Genomic DNA, 12,094 nt, shown 5'->3' with positions numbered 1-12,094 from the left:
TCTCCTCATTGGGCCAGATGAGATCCTGCCACAAATCTCCCTCCAATCTATTGGGAAATAGAATTATGAAATATTAATCTGATTTATAAAAGATATGACACTTATCAATGATGTAAATACTTCATACTCAGCGTCTCCTCATTAGGCCAAATGAGATCCTGCCAGAAATCTCGCTTCAATCTATTGGGAAATAGAATTACGAAATGTTAATCTAATCTATCAAAGATATAACACTTACTTATATCAATGATGTAAATTCTTCATACTCAGTCTCCTCATTAGGCCAAATGAGATCCTGCCAGAAATCTCCCTCCAATCTATTGGGAACCAGAATTATGAAATGTTAATCTGATTTATAAAAGATATGACACTTACTTGTATCAGTTATGTAAATAACTCAGCGTCTCCTCATTAGGCCAGATAAAACTCTGCTAGGAATCTAGAACGCTTCAATAAATCATACATATTGAAATAATATAGAATTCTATAAAAAAATACACCGGAACCTGATCATTTTCAAGTAGTACTAACCTGTTCTTTCACGAAGTAAATCTCATAAAATATCTGACACTCACTTGTATCAATAATGTAAATACTTCATACTCAGCGTCTCCTCATTAGGCCAGATGAGATCCTGCCAGAAATCTCCCTCCATCCATTGGGAAACAGAATTACGGAATAGCAATCACATAATCCTCATGAATTATTACGTTTAATACTAGTGTTGGATTGGCGGCCACTTATGCAGTGGAACTAGGTGCAGAATGATGCTGAATCTAGATCTTCCACCTTCCTGACCTCTGATGAAACTTTCATGACCCAAGAACGATCCTTTTTCCACCTTCTTGCCGTTCATATCCTTTTGCTTCGCCGTGAGTTATTAAACTTTGTGCGGTTTCCTTTCATTCAATATTCAAACAAAACCGAGTTCATTACTCACTGCGTCTGTTGCTTATGTTTGGCTGGATGCGTCTATTTTACGCCACCAACACAGCGCAGACTGAATAAGCAAACAGCGGCGCCCATCTTCCTCCGCATTCTTTCATTGCACTTTAATTAGCCAGCTTACGCATGAATTTTTGCTTTAATTATGCCGTAAAACACACCTCTCATGAAATCAGACTCGTGGGCGAAATACCGGGAGCGAAAAGTGGTAATATTTTGGAACATGTATCATTCCATTCAATTTATTTACACAAACCCAACGTGGAATGAATTATTGGGAGAGAATCAACAGGGAATACTGAATTATAAGCTAGTATTTGTTACTTCTGAAATGCGATACTGTATTTAAAAACTCGGAACAGAGAATGTTTTATGTCTTGCACTGCCGGCGCACATGTTGTTCTTTGCCGGTAGTGCCATTTTGTGAGTTAGAATATTTATTTTATCAATCTGTAACATCTTATGGCAAAATAAATGTATTTGAATTTGAGTTTGAATTATTCGAAATGATTATTCACAGGGGAACAGTGAATTGAACCAAATTTTCTCTCATGAAAGAAGTTGTAACGTGAATGTCGAGATGAAAGAATCTACATCTCTATCATTTTATGGCAAAATAAATGGATTTTAATTTGAGTTTGAATTATTCGAAAGGATTATGTTGTGATAGAGAAGGGGAATAGTGAATTGAACCAAATTTTCTCTCATGAAAGAAGTTGTAAAGTAAATGAAAGACATAGAAAAACTATGAGTGTGAGAGATGATTCTTCTTTGATGATTCATTCTTATGAATTGTGTATCATTGAATAATAATAAAAAATTGATGAATGAAGACACAATCACATTGACAAGTGATCAAATGGAATGTTTACACCCGGTTTCACAAAAATCGGTTAACGTTTAATCCCTAATATCGGGGACCGTGCTTCGCTCTGGAGTACAAAAGCATAAAAAATTATTACTAAAGAAGAAATTATGATAACATCCACACAGAAATGTTCTATCTAATTACAGTAAATTGAGATTAATTCCCAGAGGAATGCAAAAATTTCCCTCACAAAAGCCGGTTTAATTTTAATCCTGATTAACTTCACGTGAACCAAATCAGAGAAGACCATTTAAAAAAGATGGATCTATTGGAATTAATCAGGATTGATAATAGCCCGGCTTTTTTTGCAACCGGCACTAAGTACCTGATTGAATGATTATAAAAGTTCAACAGCTGAGTCATAATTTTGACACAGTCCCACACACATGAACTCGCTCACTCACTTCCATCACCAACAGACGACGAAATAATTATTATCAGCTGTTTTTCCAAGGACAAATAATAATTATCCTTTCAATGTCCTTCAGCGAGTTTTCCCAGGGATGAGACCTAGTGCAATCGAATATTTTATATTATAAACCTATTATATTCTGAATTTCGTGAGAATCGTTGGAGCCGTTTTCGAGTTTCGATGAATACAAACATATGAACATCTGAAAATCCAAACATCTAAACATATAAACAGAAGTTACTCGTTTAATAATATAGGATTAAATATGCCACGAGAACCAAGGAGAGAAGCCTTCATCTCAGAAAACCCTTCTCTGATTGGTTCTCATAGAATTTAATCATTAATGACAGGCTTTTGTGCAACCGGACCTCACAGTGGTAAACGCTAAGAATATGAAGGTCATTCAAGCTTGTTTGAAATGTTCAATGGTTTAGGGTAGGCGCACACTAGTTAGTCAAGAAAAGACAAGACATGATCAGTCACAATACTTCACATAGTTGCTTATGAAGAAATGTCTAATTGCAATGACTAATCAGTGTTAGTTGCGTCATAAGCCACAATGTGTGGTTCTTTTCCTCGTCTTCGCTATGATAAATTAATAATAATTTGTTGAAAAATTTTTTAAATACTTCACATAGTTGCTTATGAAGAAATAAGCAAGAATGTGTGGTTCTTATCCTTGTCTTCGTCATGATAAATTAATAATAATTTGTTGATTTTTTTTTAAATACTTCACATAGTTGCTTATGAAGACATGTCTAATTGCAATGACTAATCAGCGTGAGTTGCGTCATAAACAACAATATGAACTATTGTGACTAAACGTGTCTTGTCTTGTCTTGACTAACTGGTGTCTAGCTTTAGACTTTAGAATTTTTCGAGTAAGTTGAGAAAGCTGTCCAGTAATTGAAGATATGAAAAAACGGAAACAATGAAATTGGTAAGTGACTCGGCGTGAAGGGTGACAAAAGCAGATATGTTGGGTGCTGGTAGCCTAAGAGGAGAGGACATGATCGTCTGAATATTTCAGAGCGACCCTTGGGCTGTCACGTTCTTGACAGGCGAGTCACGCGCATGCGTGACGTCAAACACTGGCTTATTTACATGAATCACTTATGCCACTACTCAAAATTCCTGGCAGGCCCACTGTGTCACTTACAGAGAGGAAAATATCTTGTCGAAATAACAAGATGAAAGAATAGACAGGGGAGATCTCGTTATATACGAAGTAGGCAATTGAATTTTATGTCAAAGATCTCAAGATGTAGTGGGCCACAATAACATGGATGGAAGGAGCTTATTGTTTTGTGAGGATATTGTGTTTCAGTTGAAATAGCAGTTAAATTATTTGGAGAAATCGAGTGAAAAGAAAAACCATAATGCTGCATCACTCAGATATTTATTTATTTATTTATTAGAATAGTCACAAACACGATATTTGGAAAGAGAAACAGGCAATTGCCCAAAACTTCTTCAATTCTTTGATTTTGGCACATAAATAGTCCAAAGTGAGGTTAAGTTTAAAATTTCTGTTTTCACCAAAGATTAACACTCAGAGAATACGTATTCGAGATATGACTGATGAATTTTGAATTTCGAAGGGTTGATATTTGTAATAGATCCGTCAACAAAAGACCCTGATAAGGAGATCAAAAGAAAACATGGACATTTCCCTGATTCTTGGACTGTGTTGAAGACACCGGAAGTGATTAAGAGAATATCATATTATTATAGTTGGAAATAATAATGATGTGTATTATTAATAATTTCTTATCAATAATACTAAATAAAAGCATAGAGAAACAATAGCATAAGTAGATATCCTATGTTATAGGGCGATAATGTCGCAACTTTTACTGTTATCTCAAGCCGATAGTTCATGTACTTCTTTCCCGTGAAGCTGTGTGACACTGGTAGTATTTCATATTGTGCCGTTCATACACTCTCACCCCAACAAAACAGTAAAATTCGACAATAATCAACAGTAATCGGCTTGAGATAACAGTAAACGTTGCGACATAAACGCCCTATACTATGGTATATCTACTTACGCTATTGTTTCTCTATGATAAAAGTCACCAGTAAAGAAACATGATTCGTTTATTTTACATCTAACTTATCGCATGCTGAGAGACCTAATATAGGACACAGCGGCTGTTTCACTATAATAAATTGATTCGGAATTGATGTACTGACTTTGGTGCCAGTTCTGTTTTTCACATCACAGTCTAAGTTGGATCGAGAAGACCACATATTACATTAAGCCATTGAGTTCTTGAAGTTCAAGAAGTGGTAATGAATATGGAACTGGAATGATGTTTTCTATCTCGATAAAAAAATACTGTGATGAGAAACAGTGGGAACGAATCATGATCTATCGTTCAAGATCAAACGTTACGATAAAAGAAAAGCAAGCTTTTTTACGAAATAGCCATTTCAAATTGCAAGAGTTAAATACCGGAATCAATGTCATATCATATACATGAAGCAACTCAAACCAATCACTTGCAGAGCTTTAAGATAGTGGTGAAGCATAATTTTGATTCAATGAATTAAACTTTTCTCTCAAGTGAACCCCTTTCAGTAAGAAATATGAATGAACTGCATTTTGTTGGATGAGGAATTCTCATTTTTTCATTGTCATAAGTTTCTTGGAACAAGAAATATTTGACCCATATGATAAAAAACTTGAGATCACGAGTTCAATTTTATTCTCTCGTATGAGGAAATCTCATTTTTATTGACATGAGTATCCAGATCTTGGGACCAGTCATATCAAACTCTTAACATAGCACAAGCTTCTGAATTCGAAACTGATTGAGTACTTTATCTATGTAGACTACAATATATACTGGCCTATACACTTATATATAATAGCTTACAATACAGAAAATTATAAATGAATTCACATAATATAGACTGAGAAAATAATTATTGAACTGTATATGATATGAAAAAAGGAATTTGTAATAACTATAGATAAAATAATGACTATAGATAATATTGTTATGCATGTACATAAATTGGCGTAGCTTTGGACTTATCAAGGTCCATTCTTCGGAAAGAATATTAATATCCTTTCCACTATAAAAATATCCTTCCTACTAACTCTCTACCAAAATCCTCTCTACTGAGGCAAACTCAGTAATGAGTTGAGATCCACCAATCATATTATTCACTTGACGATTCTAAAATGATAATTATTTTAGATTCCAAGTATCATGTAAGAGATAATTGATTACTATGGACATCCTGTATTTGTTTTGAGGTCAAAATTCCAGTGTATCTAGGAGGATATTGAATAGTAGACATCCCGTTATTCGTATTTGTTAATAATGACAAAATCCCAGTTGAATTTTTATGTGAAATCTGCCCCCATGAAATATGAATGTAAGCATAGATTTGACAGCACCATGTTTCAATATAGTATGATCCCCATTGAATAGAGAATTGTGGGCATTGTTCGGAAGCCAGCTCGGTTGCACAGCATTTGCAAATGGTTTATGAGAAATTCAACGATGGGAATAATATAGGCAACAGTTCTGTTTGATGGACTCAGGAGAACTTGCCTTTGTACTTGCTCATTGACGATTCAAAGTTGAATAGGTAATTGGCGACTTTCAACGCGGCTGACTGCAAGTTTGTCCGATCATTGTAAGTGTCCCCCCCTCATCACAGTCAAGTTCCCCTCATTTCAACATTTCCCCCACTCCTAGAAGATACCAAATAATGCATACTCATCACAATTGTAGACAGTGATGGCGAAGTTTGTGTTCGGATATCTGAGCCGTTCTCATTGCACAAGTTCTGAAAGAACTTTTCAACGCGACAAATAAATGATGATCGTGGTAAGCGAAGAGCTAGAAAATGTGTTAATTAGTTGATGGCGGGAATACAATATTCAAAATTTGTGGTCGATATCTAATACTCTTTGAATCATTCAATTCATTCATTTATATTCTTCTGTTTTTGAGTATTCTAAAGGTGCGTACAGATATACGCGCTGATTAACTTGACTGAATCGTCAAAAATTTCTCTTAACAAAAGATAATAACTCGTGTTTTTGACAGAAAATTCCTTGTTATTAACAAGATCTTGATATCAATATAATTGACTTCCATATGAATTCATTTAATGAGAGTATTCATATGATATAACAGCCGGAATAGAAAGCAAAAAATTGCCTTCAAAATAATTTAGATTGAAACAGGTGTGATCATTAACATAATGATCTTCATCTGATCCAATGTAAACAAATTATAGTGCGTTTACACCAGAGTTGATAACAAAAGTTCTCAACATAATGTTAATAACATTTTCTTTTGGCTGCTAGCTCTGTTATCAACAAAAGTTAATAACTTTGTCACGTGTTTCGTCTGCAGCTGTAGTTATTAGGGAACAGCTGTAGTTGTAGGGTAGGGATGCTTGGCGAAGGGGTTGCGGGGAAGATAGGAACCTGTTATAAAAGAGGCTATTCTTATCAACATAGCACATTTCCTTTGATTTTTACCGACTCTCAATTTATGGATAGCATAAATCTTGTTGATAACAAGGAATTTTCTGTTAAAAACACGAGTTATTAACTTCTGTTAAGAGAAATTTTTGTCGATTCAGTCAAGTTGATAACTTTTGTTAATAACTCGTGTTATTAACTCCGGTGTAAATGCAGCTTTAGGATTTAAATTTCTGATTGAAATGAACCTATCACAAATCAATCTCACATTATGCATTGAAATTTCTCTACTCATGTTTCATTGTATCACATTATATTGCTAGTAAGATGTGAATATTAGAAATTCCCATACAAAATTGACCCAAACTACTTTCAGATTATATTGTTTAGTTGGATGTATATCGATGAATGTTAGAAACTCTCTTAACAAACTGTGTAGTCTCTATTGACTAGGACTGTTTGCCCAATGTAAAGAACCGGTGACCTGAATAATTTATTGTGAACTTTATTTTCTAGTGCTTTTAAAATAATCGAATAACTCAACACAAACAAAAAAAAAAACAATTTGGTCATGAGTATCGATCTATGTACATAGATGATCGACGTGTTTTATATCGAAACTTGTTGGAGTTTTAGCTATTTTGTGAGTGCAGTAAAGAGGAACGATGGAAGACATTATTGAGATGTCGGTTTTTGCGAGAAACTTCAAGTGAAGCCACCTGTCAATGTAATGGAGCTCCTTCGTTTTCTGACCTACTACTTCCTACTTTTGGTGGCAGGTAAGTCACTCCAACAGAATCAATTTTCGTGAAGCATGAATTTTTCATGATCAGTTACAGTTTTTTGTGTTACGCCAGTTACACACACATCAATTTTTGTCCGTAAGATATTTTTCGCCCCACCTGGATGTAATGACCTGGTTTTCGTGCGTCATATGGAGGCCGAAAATGATTGTTTTCTAACCAGGCCGGTAAAAGTTTTACGGCCCTAGGGCTGTAAAATAACCTTGAATTCAGCTGATTCTGATTTGACGTGAACGTGTTTACAAAATGGTTCATGAAACGGAATCAGTTTATGCTTTTAGAATTGAAAAAGTATTCTGCAATAAGATACTATCATTTTATTTGGATGAATAAAATGCTGATAAGATATATATTACAAACTATTCAAATTCGATTTTCAGAGTAGGATAGAACTTCTAACCTAAACTTCCGAAGTCAACGACAACAAGCATTGTTGACGTTGACATTCAGATTGGCCAAATTCCAAGTGTGCTAAAACAGCTGATCAAAAACTTTTCATTAATTGAGTTTATTATTCAAGAATCAAAACATTTATAATAATATCATCTTATTGTCATTTGGGAGAATAAAAAGTATAAACTCAACCTCTTACATAATTGAACATAATATGTAAGGTTATTTAGACAAATCAGAATAAAAAATAGAAATACTTGGACAATTTCCGGATATTCAGATTACCTCAGATTTGCTAGAGCTATGACCTTCCTGTTTTGCTTTCGGAAGTGCCTAATAAACAATTATTCTCATATATATATTGTTTATTTTTCTGTGTGGCAAAAATTACGTTCTCACCATGGGCAAAAATGTTTTTCCGGCTCTCAATCTTTTCTGGTCCTCGGCCTACGGCCTCGGACTTGAAAACCGATTTCGAGCCGGAAAAGTCTCATTTTCGGCCCTAGGTGCGACATGTACTATTTCCGTCCTTATCCTATTATATTAAGCGAGCAATTTCTGTATTTCTGTATTACAACCCCTGTAATGAATTAACATAAGAACGATTAAATATTTTGTTTATTGATTATTAATTCCACATTGTTGGAGGACGATCTGACAACAGAGCAAAGCGAGAAAGAGATAGCGCTATCCACGCTAAATGATAGACTAGGATAGCAATACCATTGCCAATCAAACATTGCCATTATAACGTGGACCTCACTATTGTATTTATTTATCATATGAGTAATTGATTATATCGATTCGAATCAGTTATGACGTTCAACGGAAACGAGGATTGATTGCAGGAAGTGAAAAGGCACGAATGAAAATAGACAAAGCTGTGTTCCGTTTAGTGACGCATTCTACCTGGCATAAGCATTTGACAGACAGACAATACAAGCGGAGCTATAGCAGGCACAAGACAGACAATCTCAGTCTGTGAAGGTTTGTTTTCTACCCTTGCTATACGATAAAACCTTAATCCCTTGACTGGAAAAAGACAGTTCACATAACCTTCCTAAATCATCCACACGTCTGTCTCACTGTGACTTTCTCGTTCTCTCTCCAACTCAGTCTGTAATTTATTCCCCTTTTCTGTCCTACACAATATGATTTCCCCTTCCCTTTTTTACACTCATGGTCTCCCTCTTTTTTTATCTCACTTTCCTCTCCTCCAATACTGTCCTACACTCTCTCCCTCTTTCTCCCTCTCTCTTTTGTCTTCAATTCTCTTTCAACTCAGTCTATATTTCTCCATTTCTCTCTTATACAATCTGACTTTTCCTTCCCTTTCTTACACCTGCGATCACCCCTCTCATTCTCTCTTACCCTCTCCCTTTCACTACTGTATATTTCTCTCTCTCTTACTCACTTTCTCTCTCTCTCTCTATCTTATATCCTCTTTCAACTAAGTTTATTTTTCTCCTTTTTTCCTCACACAATCTGACTTTTCCTTCACATTCTTACATCTATCTCCCTATTATTTTCTATGACTTTACTACTTTCCAATATTGTCTTACTCTCTTACTCTCTCATCCACTCTCCCTCTCTCTCTGTTTTCTATCTTCTTTCTACTCAGTCTGTATTTCTCCATCCCTCTCACACAATCTGACTTTTCATCCCCTTTCTTACAACCATGATCTCCCATTTAATATTTCTTATTTCTTACACTCCTCTCTTCATCTATTGTCTGACTCCCTCCCTCTCTCTCTTATAAAATCGATATTCAAATTGCATTATATATTTATTCTTATTGATTAATCATTTATACTTTGTGAAATTCGTTGAATAACTATAACTATTTCACTTATTCCCCGGTCGTGTGTTAATGGGAAGGATATTTTGTATCCATTTGGAGAATCGACAATTATTTGTTGAAACACCGCCGATTTATGAAGTTACATCACATTATTATATTATCGTTATTTCAATTGCATTCAATCTTTATTCTCATTGATTGATTATTTATACTTTGTAAAATTCTTTGAATAACTAGCATTATCGTCATTTAAGGGGACCCCGTAAGGCCTATGTTCGCAATGTTAAATTGATCTACTTCAGGAACACATAACTCATCAACTAATAGTAAATTAGTGTATAAGCCAGTAACTATTGTAACATACATAAATAAAGAAATCTCATATAATCTCTTAGAGGGCCGACTGTGCCCTAGCTTCGCTCTCCTAAGTTTTTAATAAAGGCAGCTAATCAATTAATCAATCTCCTTCTCTTTCTCACTCTCTTTGTCTTCTATACTCTTTCAACTTAGTCAGTCTTTCTCCTTCTCTCTCTCTCACAATCTGACTTTTCCTTCCCTTTCTTACTTACACCCATGATCTCCCTTTATTCACTCTCACTCTCCTATCTTTCACTACCATTTTACTCACACTCTCTCTCTATTCTATTCTCTTCCAACTCAGTCTGTCTTTCTCTTTTCTTCTCTCACACAATCTGACTTTCCCTCCCCTTTCTTACACCCATGATCTCCCTTTTATTTACTCTCACTCTCCTATCTTTCACTACTATTTTACTCTCACTCCCTCTCTTCCTCTTACTCTCTCTCACTCTTTATCTCTCTCTCTCTACCTCCAATTCTCTTCTAACTGAGTCAGTCTTTCTCTTTTCCTTTCTTACAAATCTGACTTCTCGTCCCCTTTCTTCCACCCACGATCTCCCTCCTCTCCAACTCTTCTCTCTTCCACTACTGTTTCTTCCCCTCTCTCTCACTCACTTCCTTCCTCTCATTCTCTCTCTCACTCTCCCCTCTCAGTCTGCTGTCTCTAGTAGGGAGCTGACACGCAACTCAATATGCAGTCGCTGCTCTTCAGGTCATTTACTTCATTTTTGTCTTCTGTCATCTTATCCGTTGGATCTGCACGATTTCCGAAAAGTATATTCGATGGAATTGAAGCTCCATCATATTCCGCGATGCCAGATAGGTTTTCGATATTGTTCTTCGTCCTGCAGCGAATGGACGGACAATAAACTTGAAATAAGATCGGGATCATTGTCGAGGGGACAAGATAGGGCGGAATTGTATGAGAAAATGTGATTTTTGATACAATACTATACTGTATTTCATATGGAGCTCCATGGAATAATCTTCATCCATCATGATTAATGAAAAGGAAGTATCTAAGTTCATCAGGAAAAAGAATTGAGATAATATTTTATTGCGTTTAAGTAACCTATTTTTTCCAAGTGAATTTATTCATTAAAATCAACAGAACAAAACACTAAATCAAAACAACACGATAAAAATACAAGTTAAAAAAATTCAAAAAATAGGCTTCATGGTGGTGTGCTGAGAACGAAGAGAGGAGGAAAATAGAAAACATAAACCAAAAATAGAACTGAAGAAATCTAATTTATAGATTGAGCAGAAATTTCAAGCCTCATAAGTCAATATGGAAGAAAACGTTACTCTAGGTCCAGTTTTTTACTTTCCTTTCCCTATTGCCATATATAAGGAAAGTATTGCTTTCCGAAAAAAATCAAGGAACCCCAATTTCTGAAATTCTATACGTTTCAAGGTCCAAAATAGTGGTTTTTAGGTATTAGTCTGTATGTGTGTGTGTGTGTGTGTGTGTGTGTGTGTGTGTGTGTGTGTATGAGTGTATGTGTGTACACGATATCTCATCTCCCAATTAACGGAGTGACTTGAAATTTGGAACTTAAGGTCCTTTCACTATAAGGATCCGACACGAACAATTTCGATCCGATGCAATTCAAAATGGCGGCTAAAATGCCGAAAATGTTGTCAAAAACAGGGTTTTTTGCAATTTTCTCGAAAACGGCTCCAACGATTTTGATCAAATTCATACCTAAAATAGTCATCGATAAGCTCTATCAACTGCCACAAGTCCCATATCTGTAAAAATTTCAGGAGCTTCGCCCCATCAATGCAGATAGATTCCCAATTATCAGGCTTCAGATACAATTGAAACGAAAAAAATCAAGTGGAGTTGATTGAGCATGAAAATCTCTACAATTAATGTTCAGTAACATTCCCACCTAAAATTGAAAATAAGCTTTAAATTCGAGAAAATGTGATTATTCAATTGCAAATTATTGTTGATTCTATTAAATCATTCACTATGAAGAGATAGCAGACCTCATGTGTGTCTCCAGCGTTATTGCCCTGTCACCAGCTGGCTCAAATCTTTGAATAGTAGACT

At 35.3% G+C, this 12,094-nt stretch overlaps 1 protein-coding gene across 2 annotated transcripts in view; it reads left to right on the top strand.

Annotated features, from left to right (window-relative positions):
- The window catches only part of LOC120351515, a 185,433-nt gene that overhangs the window by 18,240 nt on the left and 155,099 nt on the right, over positions 1-12,094 (top strand). Inside the window, exon 2 of one of the 2 annotated variants that reach the window (XM_039429246.1) lies at positions 7,055-7,457. In XM_039429246.1, coding sequence (XP_039285180.1) covers positions 7,409-7,457 — 49 coding nt within the window. In that variant the 5' untranslated portion in view covers positions 7,055-7,408. Of the gene's footprint in view, positions 1-7,001; positions 7,458-12,094 lie in introns of both variants that reach the window. The other variant, XM_039429247.1, reaches the window with a different exon arrangement.

Source organism: Nilaparvata lugens, chromosome 5, assembly GCF_014356525.2.
Source record: "Nilaparvata lugens isolate BPH chromosome 5, ASM1435652v1, whole genome shotgun sequence".
Classification (NCBI taxonomy): domain Eukaryota; kingdom Metazoa; phylum Arthropoda; class Insecta; order Hemiptera; family Delphacidae; genus Nilaparvata; species Nilaparvata lugens.
Note: the sequence above shows the minus strand (reverse complement) of the source record. Positions and strands in the feature narration are given on the sequence as shown.